This window comes from Artemia sp. Qi Xiang Cuo, chromosome 18 (genome assembly GCF_049724085.1).
Source record: "Artemia sp. Qi Xiang Cuo chromosome 18, ASM4972408v1, whole genome shotgun sequence".
NCBI lineage: Eukaryota > Metazoa > Arthropoda > Branchiopoda > Anostraca > Artemiidae > Artemia > Artemia sp. Qi Xiang Cuo.
In genome coordinates, this window is record NC_142811.1 from 13,806,268 (window position 1) to 13,828,926 (window position 22,659).

The 22,659-nt window shown below is 35.0% G+C and overlaps 2 protein-coding genes across 2 annotated transcripts in view; both read right to left on the reverse strand.

Moving 5' to 3' along the window:
* LOC148941222 (neuroligin-1-like) overlaps positions 1 to 22,659 on the reverse strand; it is a 421,037-nt gene that overhangs the window by 238,913 nt on the left and 159,465 nt on the right. The window lies entirely within an intron of this gene.
* The window catches only part of LOC148941224 (uncharacterized), a 39,073-nt gene continuing 17,506 nt past the window's right edge, over positions 1,093 to 22,659 (reverse strand). The window contains exon 2 of the mRNA XM_089104548.1: positions 1,093 to 2,489. Coding sequence (XP_088960674.1) covers positions 1,093 to 2,489 — 1,397 coding nt within the window. The remainder of the gene's footprint in view (positions 2,490 to 22,659) is intronic.

Below are 22,659 nucleotides of genomic sequence, written 5' to 3' on the forward strand. Positions count from 1 at the left end.
GCTACAGACCTGTAATAACTTGTTTGAGGGTAGGGGGACGTGGAGATATAAAAAACATCTTTTTCCTGAAACTAATACTACTAACAAATCACTGCAGCACCAAGCCACCTGACGCCAACACAGCTACGCACGCTTGTCCTCCATCCCAATCTATTCAAAACCTTCCTCTTTCAACCCTCCCAAGAACTTCCCATTTCCCTCATATCTCTCATTACAAAATCCTCCCATTCCCTTGGGGGTGAACCTGTTTTTCCTTTGGATCCAGATGGTTGGCTGAAACGGGCGATCTTTAGCAGTCTGTCATCTTTCATCCGCAGAACGTGTCCTAGGAATGTCAACCTTTCTCTTGCAATAGCCCTGGAAAGTAGAATAGAACATTTTTTTTCGTACAACTGTTTGAATGACTGTTTGAATCAAAAATGTAATGGTTGGGGGAACTCACTTTTATACAGGTTCGTAAATTATTTTTTCTGTGTGAGATTCATAAGTTTAATCTCTTCTTTTAAAACAGATTAAAGGCGAGTGAAACTCATGGTAATACTGCGTCATATTTTTATTTTTCAGAAACTGTACAAAAAACTATTCAATTCTGGAAAGAGAGAATTGGTTTAGATCGGTCTGTTTAGCTAACAATTAAGATTTAGACATTAAACCCCATACAAAAGTATTCCCTACGATCATATAACAATTTACACCCTAACTTACAGAATAATATGCCCTCATAGTTATCACATAAAATTATTTTAAATAACAACTTTATATAAAACTATTTTATTATATAAAATAATAATATACCCAATCGATACAAAGTGGTACTTTGTTATTTTCTTTTAGTTGGTGTGAATATTGAGTTTTGATGATTTATATATATATATATATATATATATATATATATATATATATATATATATATATATATATATATATATATATATATATATATATATATATATATATATATATATATATATATATAAAATATATATATATATATATATATATATATATATATATATATATATATATATATATATATATATATATATAATTATAACATAATATATGCTATATATTTACTATGTAATATTTATCCTATAAATATTCCGTAGATTTGCTAGGTTTTTCTTCTGAGCTATTAGTATTCATGCCTGGCTCACTTGTAACGTTTCCATAATGAGCATACCAGTTCTGTATCTGCGGATACTTGTCGGCTTTATACTGAGGCACTTTCGTGTTAGGTACAACATCAGATCCTGAATCTTCTGAGCTAGCCAACGGAGGGGCACTCCTTCGAATAATTGGCTTCTCTGGTATACCCTTGGACACTCTTCTAACACCGGGACGGACTATCATTGCTGGTTCTACGGTCTGACATTCATATAGTTTATGATCAGTACTTGGTACACGAGGAGGAGGTATTGGCTTCCGTCTATCTTTTTTCACTGTTGCATACAGTGGCTCAGGAGCTGCCTTATATATATCAACATAACCATGAATAGGGCAGGGAGGGTCTACTGTCACACAATCTACTGGTAAGACATGTTCATGTCTTTGTAAACCACAAAAAAGTGGAGTTCCAGTGGGAACAGAGCTTGTAGATGTCTCTGCGTTAGGTAGTGGCTCAAAAGTGCTCAGTCTGTTGATATTTTTGGAGTGAGGTGAACGTAACGAGGAAACAATATTTTGATTACTATGCACATTATGAACTGATTCTATAATAGCGTTGGGGTTTTCAACTTGAGGTATTATAACATATCCCTGTCCACTGTCATTTTTTATTTGTGGCAAATCTGGTAACACTTTTGGAAGAATAAGCTTATGTGATTCAACAACTGAATCTAGTTCCTCACCGACAGCAACATCACACTTAACAGCTGAACTGTTACGCTTTACTCGTCTAATTGTTAAAATTTTATCTGCATCTTCGCTGTTTTTGTCACTAGTTGCATCACCAGATCTGGTAGCAATCCAGTCTCTTACTTTTGAATGAGCATCGAGCGTACTAGCGCTAACACCTCTTGGAGAGCGTTGATTAGACTTGTCTGTTCCTATTCCCTCTCTAACGGGTCTAAGAAATATATTTCTGTTCAGTAATCGCTCACGTAATTTTGCTCTATCTTGCTGATAAAATATTCCTATACAAGCACATATATTTAATAGAAGTAAAGAAGAACCTATGACAGCAATAATTATAACTGTTTGGCTGACTGAAACAGTACTTTCAGTCGCTAATTCAAAATGTTGATTTGTGACTGTAGAATCTTCTGGAGTTTCTTCAGTCATATCTGGCACATTTTCGGCAGAAATGTCACTATTAATAGGTTGGTTGAGGAATTTTTCCTCTTCTGGAAGCAAAACCTCTTCATTTTCAGCTCTAGGAAAGAACATTGGGAAATCTTGCTGAGCACTATGCAGCAGTTCTGGAATCAGTTTAGACCAGAGGCCTACTTTTTCTGCTTTGTAGTGATCACGCACTTGAGGTCGTAAGTCTGAAAAAACAGTAAACTTTAACTTAAAAAGTAGGAACATGCGCTGTGAATTTTGCATATTTAGAATGGACTAGGACTAGTTTCTGATACACTATAAATTAATAGAAATCTGGTGTTTTCGTTTAATTGTTTTTTCTTTACATTTAAGCAGTTTATATATATATATATATATATATATATATATATATATATATATATATATATATATATATATATATATATATGCATGTGTCAAAAACCTCTGCTTCCAGATTATTTCTAAGGGCCTAGATTTGCATTTCTAACCTTAAATATAGATATATATTTGTGTGTTTTGTCTCATTTATGTGACTAGACATATCCGGATTACCAGTAAAAAAAAGCCTAATCAGATATAGAAATTAACGCTTAAACGGAAAATAAATAGTTATTACACTGAATGAAGCACTGCAAATTTATTTCTTTATTTCGTGTTCTCAAACAGGCACAGATATACACTAATGTACACAGACATAGATATATATATTAATTCATATTCATCTTTGAAGCAGAAAAGATTAAAGCTTTTCATTTTGAGTCGTATCTGAGTCGTATTAATTCTTCTCGAATGGGTTTTATCTCAGAGACATAAAATGGGGTTAACTGCTTCCAAATGCAACAAAGTGATCACAAGAGTCAAGGCACAAATGTAATTATAAGAAACTATTCGGCTATAATTTAAAGTTATAGCTCAGCGAAACTAGATCTATTGGTTTCCTGTCAAATAAGTGATTTGGCTATGGGGCTACTAAAAACTTGTGTGTTTTCCCAACGCTAGAATAGCTCTCTTCTGACCTGACAACACCGTTACAAGAAAACAGAAGTTTAATTAAATGCTCAATAGCCTACTCACATGAATCTATTTTTCATAATATTTAAAATTCAAAATTCGTTTGAAAAAGTAAAAAAGCCATCGGGCCATAGGAAAAAACAAAAAACAAAAACAGAATATAAACAAAACCAGCAAAGAAACACAAATAAATTAAAAAGAAAAAACCTACTTATATATGAATCTTCACGAAAATATTTGTAAAGAGATACACCTTTCACGATGTATCATACCTTCATCGACATACTTAGTCAGATTCCTTAATGTTATTTTAATTCGTGATCCTGCAATCCCTTCCACCAACCTTTTATCTGTCAACACTAACGAAAAACACTCATCTCTCAGATCCGCCATTTCCTTACAATTCCCCCAAAAATGGAAAATATCCTCATCATCATCCCCACACATTGAACAAGGGACTGGGTTAACACTATGACCCCTAAATTTCCTCTCTCTTTCCCCAATATCAATCGACCCTGCCCTTAAATTCAAAAGATTACTTTAGTAAATACTTTTAAAAAAGCATTTGAATTATTAAATTCTTTCGGAAAGTATTTCAATATTTCAATCTAAAAGTACTTTTAAACAGGAAACTATAGTTCTGTAACAAAATTAGATAAAAAATCAGTTTTTTTTTCAAATGAAAGTAAAGAGTGACATTAAAACTGGAAACAAACTGAAATTATCTCGATCTTGCACCCTCCACTCTATAAACTAAAATTTTACAGTGCTTTAAACACATCTTAATTAAATTAAACCGTCCTTGTGGTTGAACAGTCATTTTTTAAGAGTTTGGACGAAAAGTTGAAATTTGGCGTAAAGACCGATAGGTTGAGAAGGGGGCAGCCCCCTATAATAGGCTGAATAATCTCTGCTCATTTATATTTTTATTGACGCTCTTTACTTTCATTTGAAAAAATTGTTTTTATTATAGAGTTTATGTTCCTTTCTACTAGTATTCCCAGGTTTATCCTAAGTTTGAGGAGGGCTACCGTCCCCTCAAACACGATTCTTTAAATCCAAATTTTATTTTGGAAGCATTGCTATCAAAATCTCCCCAACAATGCTTCGAGAAAAAGAGTCCATTATTATATTTGCTTTTCACAATAAAGTATAGTTATCCAAAATAAACAATCAAATCCACAATACTACTACTACTACTAACAACTCATCGCAGCACCAAGCCGCCTGAGGCCAACACAGCTACGCACGCTCCTCCTCCACCCCAATCTATTCAAAGCCTTCCTTTTTACACCCGCCCACGAAGTTCCCATTTCCTTTAAATCTTTCTTGATGACGTCCTCCCAACCCAGGCGGGGACGACCTGCTTTCCGTTTAGCCCTAGATGGTTGGCCGAAAAGAACAATCTTCGGCAATCTGTCATCCTTCATCCGAACAACATGCCCTAACCACCTCAACCTTTCTTTCATTATAGACCTAGAAAACGGTATTGAACCACATTTTTCGTATAGCCTATTGTTTGAAATAAGGTCAGTCAGCCGGGTACCCAGAACAATCCTTAAGCAATTTCTCTGGAAAACATCTAGCAAATCTTCATCCGCTTTTCGGAGCGTCCATGCTTCAGAGCCATATTTGACCACTGTCATCATCACTGTCATCCACAATACGAGGGGAGCTTTTGCCCCCCTAATGCCTAATACTAAATGATTCGCAGAGTATTCAAATTAATTTAAATGAGGCCCAAGAAGGTCAATCATTTTGATCAAAAGCTTCTGTCAATCAATTGACTCAAGTATGATTGACCGTCTAGGAACCTGTTTGACGCTTGAGTCAAGCGTTGACGTTGATTGATATAAATTTTGAATTGGTCAATCATTTTGGTCAGAATCAGTGTGTTACTTTAGCTTTGGCAGAGATTGAAGGGTTGATTGAAGGGTCGATTGAAGGTTGATTTGTTCAAAATGATGGACCGTCTAGGGCCTCTTTAAAAGAGAAAATCAAATTGAGAACTTTATTGAAAAGTTATCTGTGTTATATTTTTTAGAGAATTAAAATTGATTAATAAAATTTATTTATTTCCTGGCTGGTAAAAACCCATTGAGAGCTTTTATAAATTAGACTTTTATTTCCTGCAAGCTACTTAGGATTTCAATTCTTTTTTTTTTGTGTGTGTGTCAGTTTTGTGCTCTGAATAAGGTGCTAGTTTTTCAGAATTCTACAAACGCAGGAAAATATCACGAGCCAGTTTATTTAAAACAGTGTTCAACAATGTGAATATTTGAAACAGTGTCGAACAATGTCGAATATTACAATGTTGAACATATTTGAAACATATTTTGCATTAACTACGAAACAATAATTTGGTTCGTTTTAACTTCGCTCTTTAGTTTCATCAGGAAATCTTAGAGTTTTTTTAAAGTTATTTCTTGTTCATTTTCATGTTTAAAAAATACACACATAAAACCTTACAAAAAGATCTTCGTCCAACTTAGGCAAAGAAACTAGAGGTCGACATGAGTTTTTGTTAAAACAGGGTATTAAATATAAGTTTAGCTTCGCATCTCACTGGAACTTTCATTAAAATAGAGCTACAGTTTGGTCATATAAAGGGTCCAAGGGACATATTATCATTTCCTTATGTTTGAGAAGTCAGAACAAAGGGTCTAATGGACATATTATCATTTTCTTGTGTTTGAGAAGTCGTTAATAAAAAGTGAATTATGTATAGAATGTTATCCTATATGAAAAATATACAGTTATACATACAAAAATATATACTAAAACAAATTTATGATTTGCAAACTTATAATTTACGGAAGTCATTGCTATTGTAATATTTTTTCCTGCAATGCTGAGAAAAATTTTGAACTTCTCATAACAAAGTGTAATTTCTTTATTCTTGGGCTTTAACATTTTAGGAGAAATGATCATTAAAACCACATTGTTATGAAAAATAAAAGGTTAAAACAAGACAATTCAGAGAGGAAGCACCCTTTCCCTCACCCCAAATATTGGACATATTTATGAAGTCAAAACCAGTGACAAGCTCTTAAACAGTACTCTATGAGGCTACCTTGCCCCACTAGTGATGAAAAAAAAGGAAAAAGAAAAGGTAAAAAGGAAGGAAACAGAAGGGAAAAATGGAAAAATAAAAAGACACTTCTGTGCCTCTCATGTGAAAAATAAAATGATCTTCTTAGTTGTTCAAGGTAAGCGACTTTAACTATCCTGTTCAAGGTTTTTTTCACCAAGGCCTTCCAAACGAGCCATTTTCAGTTTGATCTGACGCCAACTCCCAGGCGTTTTAGGTTCTTTTTTTCCATTCCCAAAAAAAACTTTTCCAACCAAAATTAACCGCAATAATAGTTACCATTCCTTAATTAGTGTTAAGTGGCAATTCTATCTAACTAGACAGTTAATCACAAAATACATTTTAAGCTTGCAGTCACAACTGGCCGCAGTTCTGTCCATATAAATGGCCTCTTTACTATTTTTCTGCTATCAATACAACCATGATAACTAATTACATTCTTCAATAAATAGGAGGGGGGGATGCGCTTAGTGATACTTCAACACTTAAAATTTACTGAATAGAAATACTAAATAATTATACTTATGGATTATCTAGCAGCCTCTAACAAAATAAGATGTCCTCAAATAGGTTGGAAACGAGGAGGAAAATGTGGAGGATGAATGAGGAGGATGAGGAGGATGGGGAGGATGAGGAGGATGGGGAGGATGAGGAGGATTTCATATAAGAAAATGAGGAGGATGAATGTATGAGATAAATTCTCACAGTCATGTTAGCCTCAAGTGACTTAGCGTTGGAATGAGTTGCATGCAGCAACTATCGAATCTAGTTGCCAAAATCTGCTAAATAATCTTAAAATTGACTTGAATATTCTCAGAATTGAAGGAGACATCCCCATCTGGCCCTAAGAGAGAAATACCCACGTGTAAAATATGAAAAACGATGTAATAGACTGAAAAGTACATTACTTATATCGGATTCCACGTGACAGATTTTTACCTCTAGAAAAGCAGTAAAAGTGAAAAGACAATAACTGTTCAAAGAAAATTATCATTAAAATAATTGGAACCTGGGGATATTACGGCCACGACATCTGGTCTTAATCACTAGACTATAATGGCCTGTTCATATTTTTTGTTTTAGTCTTTACTTCCGGTGGACACAGAACCTACTGTGTCGTTTACGTTATACTTTAGAGCCGTTTTTCAAGACAAGGGGGGGGGGGGTGAAAACCACCTTTTAGGGATTTTAGACCACAAAATGTTGGTGGGTCTACTGAATTATGATTTTCTGCCATTTTGACCTTCTATGGGTAAAAATTGATGTTTTATGGCAAGAAATGACAGAAAACACCACTTTGCTGTAGTTTCTAAAAATAAAGGGAGGGGTGCTCATATTGTTCTGTTCAGGGTTTAGACTTTTAGACTTTTAGAACAGTAGGTTTAGAGTTTTAGAGTGAGAGAAGGAGGCAATACCCAAACTCTTCTTTGTAGTGATTTTTGTTCGTGTCAAGCTTGATGTGCATATTCAATTTAAGTTTCAATCGTTTTAAGATTTATTTATTCATTATTAATTATTTGCATTGATTCTTCATTTAATTTCTGTTTGTTTTGAGTTTCATTTATCCTTCAATAGCAAAATATTTTTTTTTGTTTTAAGCTTGATTTGCAAGTTTAAAATGGCCTTTACTTTTTTTGAAAAGCTTCTTTTTCGTTCTCGTTCGTGTCAAACTTGATGTGCATATTCAATTTAAGTTTCAATCGTTTTAAGATTTATTTATTCATTTATAAAAATATCTATTGTATGTTTGTTTGCATTGTTTCTTCATTTAATTTCTTTTTGTTTTGAGTTTCATTTATCCTTCAATAGCAAAATATTTTTTTTTTTTCGTTTTAAGCTTGATTTGCAAGTTTAAAATGGCCTTTACTTTTTTTTGAAAAGCTTCTTTTCGGAAAGTTTTTTTTCATTAATTTTTGTTTGTTTTTGATTGCAAAAAGTTTCAAGTTTTTAAAATTACCTTATTTCAAAATCAAACTTTTTTTTCAAAATCAAAGGTTCATCAAAGTATCAAAACTAGTATCAAAGTAAAAATATCAAAGTAAAAAATAGGTTTGTGCTAACCTCGGAGTTTTTATTATTTGATGTTTCAACTATTTTTAACAAAATGACTATCTCAAAATTTTTATTGGATGAGTTTGGGGAAAAAAGGGCATGGGAGTGCTAATTACCCTTAGATCTCTTTTGATTCTTTAGAAGTGAACTATAATTTCCATTTTCAATCAAATGAGCCCTCTCTAAAGTTTATACGAGCATCCCTTCTATAAGAACCATATATGCACCCAGGGCATAACTCACAGCGCCTATCCCCAGGCCCTGGGAGTTTAGTCGACCCCAGAGTTTTAATATCTGATGTTTGAAAATTTTTTTGTTTAAAAAGGCTTCCTCCAATTTTTTATCGGATGGGTTTGGGGAAGAAAAAGCGTGGAGGGGAGAGGGGCATGTTCTCCGATCGCTTTTGACTCTGAGAAAGTGAACAAGAGCTTTTAATTTCAAATCAAACAAGCCCTCTCTGAAGTTTTACGAGCATCCCTTTCGTAAGAACCATATACGCCCCAGGACATAACTTACAACGCCTTCCCCCAGGCCCTGGGGGGTTGCGACGACACCAGAATTTTTTTTATCCGACCTTTGAACTATTTTTAAAAATAGCTATCTCAAAATTTGTACCTGATGGGTTTGCTGAAAAAAGTCCGTGGGGTGGGGTTAGTTGCCCTCCGATCTTTTTTTACTCTTAAAATTTGAGCTAAAATTTTCAATTTCCATTCAAATGAGCCCTTTCTGAAGTTTTTACGGGCATCCCTTCCATAAGAACCATATATGCCAGCAGGACGTAACTTACAGCGCCTGCCCCCGGGCACTAGGGGGTTGTGTCGACACCGGAGTTTTTGTTATCTGACCTTTGAACTATTTTTAACAAAATTGTTATATCAAATATTTTATCGGATGCATTTGGGAGAAAGAGATATGGGGGGGGGGATAGTTGCCCTCTTATCTCTTTTGACTCTTAAAAACTGAACTAGAACTTTCAATTTCCAATCAAATGAGCCCTCTTTGAAGTTTATACAAGAATCCCTTCCACAGCTATGTATGAACACCGGGAATAACTTACAATGCCTACCCCGGACCCTGAAGGATCGTGTCGACCCCAAGTCTTAGTTATATGATCTTTGGACCATTTTGAAAAAATAGCTCTCTTAAAGTTCTTATCGGATGGATTTGAGGAAAATAGGGCGTGGACGGGGGGGGATAGTTGCCCTTTGATCTCTTCTGACTCTTAAAAAGTGAACGAGAATTTTTAATTTACAATCAAATGAGCCATCTCCGAAGTGTATACGAGCACCACTTCCATAAGAACCAAATATGCCCCCAGAGCATTACTTGCAACGCCTGACCCCGGGCCCTTGGGGGTTGCGTCGACACAGGAGTTTTTCTTATCTAGCCTTTCAACTATTTTTAACGAAAGGGCTATCTCAAAATTTTTATCGAATAGGTCTGGGGAAAAAAGGATGTGTTACGGGGGTGGGGGGCTACTTGCCCTCGGATATCTTTTGACTCTTAAAAAGTAAACCAGAACTTTTAATTTCCAATGAAATGAGCCCTCTCTGAAGTTTATACGGGCATCCCTTTCATAAGAACCATAAACGCCCCCAGGACAACACTTACAACGCCTACCCTCCGGCCCCTGGGGGGTTGTGTAGACACCGGAGTTTTTTTTATGTAATACTTGAATATTTTTTTTTTAAATGGGTATCTCAAAATTTGTAGCAGATTTGTTTGGGGAAAAAAGAGCGTGGGGTGTTTATTGCCCTTCAATCTCTTGACTCTTAAAAAGAGAACTAGAACTCTCAATTTACAATCGAATTAGCCCTCTAAGAAGTTTACACGAGCTTCCCTTTCATAAGACCCATGCATACCATACATACCTACCGGGATTAACTGAGAAAGCCTTCCCCCTGGCCCTGGGGGGGGGGAGATTGTATTGACACTGGAGTTTTTCTTGTCCGACCTTTGAACTATTTTTAACAAAATGTCTATCTCAAAATTTTCATCAGATGGGTTTGGTAAAATAGGGCGTGAAGGCTGGGGCTAGTTGCCCTCGGATCTCTTTTGGCTCTTAAAAAGTGAACTCGAACTTTTATTTTCCAATCAAATGAGCCCTCTTTTAAGCTTATACGGGCATCCCTTTCATAAGAAATAAATATGCCCCAGGGCATAACTGACAACGCCTGCATCCGGGAACGGGCCCTGGGGGGTTGTGTCGACTCCTGAGTTTTTGTTATCTGACTTTTAAACAATTTTTAACTAAATACCTATCAAAAATTTTTATTAGATGCCCTTGGATAAAAAGGGGATGGGGGGGGGGCTAGTTGCCATCCAATCTCTTTTTTGACTCTCAAAAACTGATCTAGAACTTTCAATTTACAATTAAATAAGTTTTTACGAGCATCCCTTCCGTAAGAACCATATATTCCCCCAGAGCATAACTTACAGTGCCAATCCCCGGGCTATGGGGGGTTCTGTTGACCCCAGAGTTTTAATATCTGATATTTGAAATTGTTTTTAAGAAAATTGGCCGCCTCAAAATTTTTATCGGATGGGTTTGAGGAAAAAAGACGGTGTAGGGAGGGGGGGGGGCTAGTTGCCCTCTGCTTTTGACTCTTGAAAAGTGAACTATAATTTTCAATTTCTAATCAAACGAGCCCTCTTTGAAGTGTTTACGAGCATCCCTTCAATAAGAACCATATTTTCCCCCAGGGCATAACTTAAGTCACCTGCCTCCGGGCCTTGGGGGGTTGTGTCGACACTGGAGTTTTTGTTATATGATCTTTGAACTATTTTAACAAAATGGCTATCTCAAAATTTTGATCGAACGCAATTGGGGGAAAAAGACGGGGAGGGGGAGAGGGGCTGGTTACCCTCCGATACCTTTTGACTCTTAAAAAGTGAACTAGAACTTTCAATTTACAATCAAATGAGTCCTCTCTGAAGTTTATACGAGCATTCCTTCCATAAGAACCATATATGCTCCCAGGGCATAACTTACAACGTCTGCCCCCGGGCCCTTAGGGGTTGTGTCGCCACCGATATCACGACTCGGTTATGGGATCATTGAACTATTTTTAACAAAATGGCTGTCTGAAAATTTTCATCGGATGCATTTGGGAAAAAAGTGGGGGCTAGTTGCTCTCCGATCACTTTTGACTCTTGAAAATGGCACTAGAACTCTCGATTTCCAATCGAATGAGCCCCCTTTGAAGTTTATACGACGACCCCTTTCATATGAAGTGCCTCTGGGAAAATACAATAACAATAAAACATTGAAGACGTATGGCCTTTGCTATAGGCAATGCTATAGCGTTGCCTCTGATATTATTGACTATTGGGAAGTATACAGACGTTTTCAGGGGGTATTTTTTCTAGTGGGAGATTGAGGAGAGCATGAGGAGGAGAATTTTTTCATGGAGGAGTTTTTCATGGCCAAAGGGAAATTTCTATGAAGGGGGTGCCATATTTCCCAGCATTGTTAAAAAACAATCATAAATTAAATAAAAAAAAACAGTTTTTCAAATGAAAATAAGGAGCAACATTAGAACTTAAAACGAACAGAAATTATTACGTAGACGAGGGGGTTCACACCCTCTTCACTACCTCGATCTTTACGCTAAGGTTTTTTTTTTAATACTTTCAAGAGAGTTATTTATTCTAATTAAACCCTTTGTGATTCAGGGGTCATTCTTAAAGAATTGGAACAAAATTGGAACTTTAGTGATATTTTTATTTAATCATAGGCAGCGCAATAGCGCTGCATAAGTAAAGAACGATGTTGGCATAATGTATTATTTACTTTTTTGATTTTTTTGGTTTCCTTTAGACCAGGGCACTTCGTATCGAAGGAGTTGTTGTAGAAACTTTTCTTTTCAATTGGAGCTCATTCGATTGGAAATTGGAAGGGCTTGCGCCCTTTTTAATAGCCGAAAGTGATTGGAAGGCAACTAACACCCCTTCCACGCCCACCATTTCCCCGAACACATCCAATCAAAGTTTTGGGATAGCCATTTTGTTCAACGTAGTTGAAAGATCTGGAAATTATGTCTTTTAGAAGAACATTCCCCCCCACAGCCCTCAGGCCAAGGGTTGTAAGTTATGCCCAGGGGTCATATAAGGTTCTTATAGAAAGCGTTGACATAAAAACTTCAAAAACGGCTCATTCAATTGGAATTCAAAGGCTAGTGCCCTTTTTAATAGTCAAAAGTAATTGGAGGGCAACTAACCCCCCTCTCGCGCCCACCATTTCCCATAACACATCCAATCAAAATTTTGAGATAGACATTTTTTCGACGTAGTTAAATGTTCTAGAAATTAAGTCTTTGATGATGATAACTCCCCCCCCCCCACAGCCCTCAGGACAAGGGTGGTAAGTTATGCCCTGGGGACATGTAAGGTTCTTATAGAAAACGTTTTCGTAAAAATTTCAAAAATCTCATTTCGATTGGCTCATTCGATTGGAAATTGAAAGAGCTAATGCCCTATTTAATAGTTGAAAGTGATTGGAGACGCCCACCATTTCTCCAATCACATGCAATCAAAATTTTAAGATATCTATTTTGTTCAACGTAGTTGAAAGTTCTGGAAATGAGGTCTTTGAGGACGATAGTCCCATCAGAGCCCTCAGGCAAGAGTTGTAAGTTATGCCCTGGGGGCATATAAGGTTTTTATGGCTTTAGGGATCTGATATATATTGAATCATTGCCAAATTTTTTTCAAACCCTACTCTTTTAGGGGGAGTCTTTCCTAGTTCTAAAATCACGGAAATTTCCATATGCCAATAGATTTTGACGAGGAACTTTAAAATTAATTAGTTTTAGATTTTCAGAATCAGCATGAATAATGGATTTTATTGCTACGTGTTGTAATTAAAACTTTGCCTGTTTTGGTTAAAATTGACAAGGGAAGCTCTTTGTTACTCCGAATTGTGAGTACGTTATTTCTGTTTATTAAAACAAGCTGCCTGACCTGAGGCTCTCTTCAATGGGGAGGAGGGTTTCTCCTCCTTTTTTTAATCCCCATTTTCTTAAATTCAAGCTTGATATTCGAAAAAAAAATGTTTTGTTAATGAACATCATCTCTAAAAATTTTGCCCTTCTAAATATTTATTCGGAAGGGGCTTCAAATGTCAAAGATAATAGTAGGTTCATCATTTCTTCGGTTTTCAAGAAAAATTCTCTGAACAAAACTTTTTTGGAGGAATGTGCTCATGGACATCAGTAGAGGTGCAGGACCCCCGGGAAGCCGTTGAACATTCTATAAAAAATAGAAAATGGGATATATTATCATTTAGATCTTGGAAAATAAAAGGTACTACCAGGACTTGCCCACCCCTCCCCTCAAGAACTTCTTGGCAGTATTCATGACCCCTCCCCCATCTTCCTTTCATTGCGCCGGTAGGAATGTAAATGTAATCTTATATGTTACATATAAAAACATTTTCAGCAATAACAGGTGTGCTATCATTCCGTGTACCAATATTACAAGCATAATCATAGGCAGCGCAATAGCGCTGCCTAAGTAAAGAACGATGTTGGCACAATGTTTTATTTATTATGTATTAATGTATTATTTTTTTTTGTTTCCATACCCGGGCACTTCGTTTTGAAGGAGTTGTCGTAGAAACTTCGAAAAGGGCTCATTCGATTGGAAATTAGAGTGGCTAGTACCCTTTTTAATAGTCGAAAGTGATTGGAGGGCAACTAGCCCCCCTTCCACGCCCATCATTTCCCCAAACACATCCAATAAAAATTTTGAGATAGCCATTTTGTTCAGCCCAGTTGATTTCCATATAGAAAATATGTTATTGAGGAGGACACTCCCCAACAACCCTCGGGGCAAGGGTTTTAAGTTATGCCCTGAGGGCATATAAGACCTATGTTGGCCCAATGTATTATTTATTATTTTTTTCCTTTAGAGCAGGGCACTTTGTATCGAAGAAGTTGTCGTAGAAACTTCGAAAAGAGCTCATTCAATATGAAATTTGAGTGGCTTGTGCCCTTTTTAATATTCGAAAGTGATTGGAAGGCAACTATCACCCCTTCCACGCCCACCATTCCTCCAAACACATCCAATCAAAATTTTCAGATAGCCATTTTTTTCAACGTTGCAGAAAATTCTGGAAATTAGGTCTTTAATGATGACCCCCCCCCCAGCCGTCAGAGCAAGGGTTGTAAGTTATGCCCTGGGGGCATATAAGGTTTTTTTTAAGCGTTGTCGTAGAAACATCAAAAGGGCCCATTTGATTAGAAATTTAAAGGGCTAGAGCCTTATTTAATAGTTGAAAGTGATTGGAGAGTGACTAACGCCCCTCTGACTCCCACCATTTTCCCAGACACATCCAATCAAAATTTTAAGATGTCCATTTTGTTTAACGTAGTTGAAAGTTCTGGAAATTAGGTCTTAGAGGATGATAACTACCACCACAGCCCTTAGGGTAAGGGTTGTAATTTATGCCCTTGGGGGCATATAAGGTGTTTATAGAAAGTGTTGTCGTAGAAAATCAAAAAGGGCTCATTCGATTGGAAATCAAAAGGCCTAGTGCCCTTTTTAATAGTCAAAATGATTGGACGGCTTGACATTTTTATAGTAAAGATCGATTTGGGTATAATGTATTATTTTTTGTTGTTGTTGTTGTTTAAACCAGGGCACTTAGTATTGAAGGAGTTGTCGTAGGAACTTCGAAAAGAGCTCATTCGATTGAAATTAGAAAGGGTGTTCTTCTGATGCCCTTTTTAATAGTAAAAATTGATTGGAGGGGAACTAATCCCCCTCCCACGCCCAGCCTTCCATTTGCCTTTATGTTTAAAAACTAAATGTTGCCATAAGATTAAATCAAAATGCACTGTGTTAATGCTTATTCCCAACAAGGCATCTCAGCAGTACCCCAAAAACGACTGAGGGTATTATGTTTAAACTTTTGGGCAACTTCTGCTCTTAAAATTTAACCAGATCAAAATAGCGTAAGTGTATCCAAGCTATCAATGAAAGTAAACAGATTTCTTTTGCGAATGGTATCAAGTTTTCTATTTCTGGTCAACTAGAGGAGGTATGAAACTAAATTAAAGGCTACTATTTGTGTCCAGATTTTTAAAAGGGTGTATGTTGCTGAAAACTTTTCTCCAGCATACAAATGGCAGGCTAAACTATAAACTCTTAAAAAAATGAAAAGATTTAAAGTGTTATTTTTTTCCCCTGAAAAAAACTATGACAATATAAAACGAACAGAAATTAATTAAAAAAAACTTTTTCCACAAAATAAGTTTTTCCAAGGAAAGTAAAGAACTCCATTAAACAGAAAATGAGCAAAAATAAAATAAAATAATCTACCAAGGCCAGAACATAATTTGCACTTTACTGAAAAAAAATACAAATGAATGTGTATTGTCAGTTTAACATACATATACTGATATTTAGTATTCAAAATGTTAATATTATTTGATTTATTAAAGTTATACAAGTAAAAACATTTATATTTTTTTCAGTAAAGTGCAATTTATGTTATGACCTTGGGAAGGCATAGGCGTTTTGAGCCCAACTTGTGTTAATTTCTGCTCGTTTTGAGTTTGACTCGGTTATTTATTGTAATTTCTGTTTGTTTTGGGTTTCATTTATTTATCAATGCTGATTTGTGGTAGTTTCACGCTTGGTAGATTATTTGATTTTATTTTTGCTAATTTTTTGTTTAATGGAGTTTTTTACTTTCCTTTGAAAAACTTATTTTGTGGAAAAAGTTTTTTTTTATTTAATCTAAAAATAAACTAAATCGAAAGACACTATATACATTAGACACAGGTTGGCAAAACGGCATATCCGCAGTATCTCGAGAACAGCTGAGGATGTTATGTTAAAAATTTCAGAGGATGGTGAGGGGGACGTAGAACTTAAGAACACAATGTGCATTCTGGTTGTCAAAAGGATGTATCTGCAATATCGCAGGAACAGCTAATGGTACCAAGTTGGAATTTGGTACCATTGAAAATGCTGAGTGGGAATTTGAACTAAATTAGACTACTCTATGTGCATCAAGATGCTGAAAATAGCCTATATGCAATATCTAAGGGACTGCTAAGAGTATCAAGTTGAGACTTTCACAAAATGTAGAGGAGGATGTTGAACTAAGTCAAAAGACACTAGGTGCATCTTGTTTTCGAAAGAGCATATTTGAGTGTATCTATATTAGTCATAGGAGGCTATCGGATTTAAGTAGAATTTTCAATGAAATGCTAAGGTGGAGGTTAAACTAAATAAAAAATACAAATATTTATCTAGGTTGTCAAAAAGGCATATCTGTAATATTTCGAGAACAGTTACATTTCAGAGAATGTTGGAGGGGATGTTGAGCTTAAAGACATTCTTTGCACCCCGGTTTTTGAAAAGGGGCATCTGCAATATCTCAGGAACGGCTAATGGTATCAAGTTGATAGTTTCTAAAAATGTTGAGTGGGATGTGGAACTAAATCAAAGGATACTTTGTGTATCCAGGCTGTCAAAATTGTCAATGCAGTATCTTCGGAACGAAAAGGGTATTAAGTCGAAATTTTTAGGTCAGTCTGAGGGGGATATTGACATAAATCATAAGCCACTGTGTAAATCTAGATTTTCAAAATGATGTATGTGAAATTTTTCATGAACGGCTAGGTTATTCAGTTTGAATTCTCAGGGAGTGTTGAAAGAAATATTGAACTTAATCAAAGGAGATTAGCCTATGTGTACCGAGGTTGTCACAATGACACCATTTCTGCACCACAGCAAGCGAAAGTTCTAGTCAAAGTCACAAGTAAAAGAGTTTAAATATATAAAAAAAAAAAAAAAAAAAAAAAAAACCAAGCTGAGTGACGTCTTGACATCTATTCATTCTCTTGTATATTTTTGATCAAATAAAGTCTTTTTCAACCTTCTCCCAGGAGGATTCTGTTAAGAAAATTACATAGAAATTGACCGGTGGATCAAGATATTATTTCAAAAACCGTTTTAAACCTTGACAAAAAAAATGCAATACTTGCGTTAAATACAATTAAAGCCAACGGTCAGAAATTAGCTGAAGTTATACAACTTAAGAAATTAAAATATTTCAATATTTCAATTCTACACTCAAATACCTGAAAACTGGAGAAATATTCATAATATGAGCTGATATTACAACTTAGGCAATTAAAAACGAATAGAAGTTAATTTTTGAAAATCTTCCCGTAAAACAACATTTTATCAGAGAAAAGTACAGATCTATGTTAAGACTCTAGACGAGCAAATTTTTATTAAAGAATAAATGAAACCCCAAAATATCAGAAATCAAAATGAGTAATTACGTTAAACATAAAGATAACAGATACTGACATAGAACAATAATAAAATCCTAAACCAGTAAAAATTAAAACTAATACCTAAGTAGTGTGTTAACTTATATTTTGCTTGCTGCCCTAGGAATCTCTATGTTATTTGCGGAGACGTATACACCTTTTCAAAGAGATTCAGAACTCCCTCACATGGCCTTATACTTCTGGTCCATCTTGTGCTAGTTGGGAATTGCATAATATGTTATGAAGGACAAGTTTCTGACATAATTTACGTAGACTAGATTTCTACTTCATAATATATATGGTGTGCATGTCTTTTAGGGTAAATTCGTGTCAGAAAACCATTGTGTCTTGTTTAGGTATTAATATATTCAGTTATTTCTTTTGTATATATTCAAGTTTCAAATTATAATTTTATACAGTTTGAATAGGTCATTTGTTCTATCAATATCTATATTTTACAATCATTTACATTGATAGAGGTATGGAATCTTCCAAGCGACTTCTGGTGAGTAAAATTTTCTTATATTATAATAAAAAAAGAAATCTATTTTTGTCTCGCCATTAAGTTAAGGAAGAATTTCCTTTACCTTCCTTACTTACGCTTTTTTTCACCGTGCTGATAGCTCTTTTAAAAAGCTTCCTATGTTAATTAAACAGTGCATGTGTTTCAATTTTAGTAAATATTCAAAAGAGAGGCAGGTTCACTTTGATTTTGGCTCATTGTATATGAAAAATTAAAATAGAATTTGCATATTAGTTTCGGTAGGTTTAATCCGGATATGAAGGGTCACCCCCTCCTCAATATCATGCTCTTTACACTAAAGCTGTTAGCACTTTCAAAAAAGCTTCCTATTCTAATTAAAAAGTCCCTGTTTTTTTGTTTTTTTTTCTTCAAATTTCGGTAAATATTCAAAACAGTGCCACTCAGTTTCACTATAAAATAATCAAATCGCTTTTCATCCTTCCGCTTGAAAAGGGATGTTAATATTCAAACAGGGCGGGTAGTTTCACCAATAAAATAATCAAATCCCTTTACGTTCTTCTACCTGAAAAGGGATGTTTTCTCACTATTTGATTAAGAGCATGTTTACAAATTTGTTGGCTAAATGGCTTTTCTCAAAATTGAGTTACGAATTAACTTACGAATTAACTTACATAACGAAACTTCTATATTTATATGTTTTTATCACATGTATTAAGGAGTTTACCCCTAGTCAATACCTCGTTCTTTACGCTAAAGTTCGAATTTTGTTCAAATCATGAACTCTTAAATCACAACGGCCGGCTAATTAGGATAGATACTTCTTTTGAAAGTGCTAAAAAAAAAACTTTACCGTAAAGGGGTGAGGTATTGGCTAGAGGGCAAACCCCTTCATATACTTAATAATTTTTGGTTTAGGTTATGTCTAGGAGCCTCCTTTCTTCTTTTTTTCTGTGATTTTAAGTATTTCGCAATTTAGGTATATAAAGTTTTAAAAGCTTTGCATAAAAAAAAGGGTCTATAATTGTCAACTTTTTGTGTTTGGTACTATGGAATTGAAAAGCCCAGTGCCTTCCATTAATATTCTGAATAAGTAAAAATTGAAGTAGCTAATTAAATTGTGTCATTTTTTTCAACTTGTGGGAGTTTGGTACTGTGGTATTGAAGGGGCAGGGCCCTCTCATAAGCTAAATAGTTTGAAAACTGAAAATGATTTTTATTTTTGAATGCTGTTGATCAGCTATCGCAGCAAAAACGTGCAAAGTTAGATGAAACTTAGGATAACACAAAGACAGGATTAATCGAATCATTGAATGCAATCAGGCCAACTTTAATCCACCTCACATCGCATCCCAAAGGGGAGAAGAAATCTGGTAAGATAGCTGTGATTTTCGACTTAAGTTTTTAAATAGATATTCTGAAAATACTTTAATAATTTAGCAAATTGACTCCTTATATGTTGTGGTGAACAATGCTATTTTGCGATTCACATGTAGAAATTTGCTGCACAATACAAATGAATGAGTTTGCATATATTTGGGGTAATAAGATACAGGAACCTTCTGGGTGTTACACTTTTATAGGCATCTCAGCGTCAACTATGCTTGAGTTTTCATTGAAAAACTAATTTTGTAGAAAAAGTGTTTTTAATCATTTCCGTACAAACGAAGTCTCAAACAAAAGGATATTTTAATTAAAACAATAAGTAACTTTTTTTGAATGTCCGTCTTCAGTATTAAACCGATTTTTAATGTTTAAATTTCTGTTTTAACTTAAAAGCTGCCGTGCCAAAAGTTCGACGCGGCGCCACCGTCAAAACGGAACATTAGAATCTTATATGTTAAAATAAAAACACTAAAATAAATTAAGTTATATTGATCTTAGTTAAAAATACCCAAACATTACGACAGTAATCTAGAAAAGAAAATATGGAAACCAGACTATATGGAACACACGATATTAAATACCTAACCACCTGACACTCTCTACGCATCCGAAATGCAAGTAATACGTGCATGTATCGCAGTTTTTTTTCTCGCTCAGAGCAAGTAACTCATAACCGAATCCCACAACGGGAAATCAGTGTATCTTTCAGATCGTAAAGAGTGTACTTCTAGTGTGTGTTTAGTTTAAAAGACAAGTTCTGTGTAATGATTGAAGAACTTCATAATTTTTGAAACAATCAAAAGAAGGACAACATTGAATGATACTTTAATAATAACATTTGGCACAATATTCGTAATCGGGGGGGGGGGACATTTACATAAGCTTGAATTATTAAATTGCTTGTAAATTTGGAAAAGCTTTTCATTTGAAAAGAAAAAGTGTGTTCGTGGAAATAGTAAAACTATTCTCAATAAGTTTCAATCACGAAGAAACAAAAAACATTGCTTACTATCAAAATCAACTGATATTCATTAATCAAGATTTTTGTCATGAATTAAGTGTTAACAGACAGAAATTCAATCTCAATGGATTTAGTAAAAACAATTGTTATTATAAGTGAAACACAAATAGCACTAAATATTTTATTTATTATCCTATTCAGCTAATAATTAAAGTTGTTGCAAGAGTCGCCGTCGGGTTTCTTAGGGTAATTTTTAAATCATTATTATTTGTAATCAATAGAAAAATAAAAATTTTTTACTTTTCTTGTTCGTGCAGGGGAAAAACTCATCGTGGAGGCATTATGTAAACACACTTTTAATCCGAGGGGGGGGGGCACTATAATTGTTGAGATGGAAGGAGAAAAAAAGTTATTATATTGAAATGATTTATTTAGTCCAGGTTGACTGCGTCCAGCACTTCAATCAAATCCGTTACCAAGCAACATTGGAAAATTTCGATTGTCAAGAAAGGGCAGAAAGTTACATCAGAACCTGCGACCATTGTATGGGATTTATGCCAATTTACCAAGGCTGAAGAGCAATGCTTCATAGAATCTACTGCCTTTGTTGAAGGATGGTCATGTTTTATTGAGGATTAAAATCAAGAGGGACGGGCACTAGAGTCGGATCCCTATTTTAAATTATCCTTCCGAAAATAATATTTTTTTTCGAATAAAGCAATTATTTTTAAATATCATGATTTTGTTCTAACATATCCTCTGAGAGTGAGACTTCATTGTCCAGACAAAACCATATATATTTTTAGCATGTTCAGTTGTCATTATGAAAGAGATATGCCCAAGTAACTTTTTTTTCTCTTAATTGTTCAGGTGGTTGGATAATGACTATGAAAAATTGACGTAGTTAAATAACTTTATAAAAATAATGGTTATTTCACATAAAAAAATAAGCCCCTTTTTTATAAATTAATGAAAAACTACCGCCTTTGGGCGATGAAACATCGGCAATTACCGATCCAAATCTAACACCTCCAGTGGAGTTTAGAGACGAACCATCATTACTTCTAGACAATGATGAGTTGCGTAGAGGTTTTATTAATGATTTTTTTGGGGATATGGCTAGCTTAGTTGATTTAACTTTTGCCTTTGATATCATAGAGCATCCGGAATGGGTAGATATGTTTATATGTGAGAAGTTAGGCGATATTAGTAGTACAAATGAACTAAATTCTTACACACCAACTACGTCATACGAAAATACAAGTCGGCTTGACCAATTGTCCCCAAACACACTGGAAGGCATGCTAAATATCCTAGGAGACTTTATGCCATCCTTCCATCTAATGTAACTGAACAGACGGAGGTTGTAGCTTTCGAAAATTCTCTGTTACCCCCCACCAGTCCGCTTAATGATATACCGAGTGCTAATAGTAGTAGTAGTAGTAGTAATTCAACAATGCAAGATGTTAGACCTCTTTTTTCCAGTGATATTTTTGACTATAATTTTATAGTTAGTGAATTGAGTCATGTACAAATACGGGCAGGACATGAAAATAATGTCACATCCCCGGAACTACGTGAATTTTATTTGTCATAGTCTGCTCTAGGTCACTTAAGAACATATAGGGGATTTTGTAATCCACCTGAGGAAATTGTGATTGATGGGGTCATTATTTTAACATATCCATTGAATGTTCCTCATAGCTACATTGACCAGAATTTAAGCAAAAACTGATATTCTGAGTCTGGATTGGGGGAGTCAAGGGGGGTTAAATTTGTAGTGACTCAAAGAGTCTATTTAAAAACGTAAAAATTTATGGATATTTCGTATTTTCGTTTTTCAACTGGAAACGAGACTGTTGACCCTGGTGTAATTGAAATTGAAGATCGCTGTCTTCACCGGATAAATAAACTGATTTCTAAATTCGACACGTTTAACGAATGAGGAAGCAGTTCCGACATAATGTGAATTCAACACTTATATTTGAACCTCAGTAGATTTAAAAAAAACTTCGTTCTAAGGGGAGGGCGGGGTAGACCGCAAATAAAATACCACCTAGATGTGTCGCTTACGGAAGGAGCTCAGGGTTTCAAATTA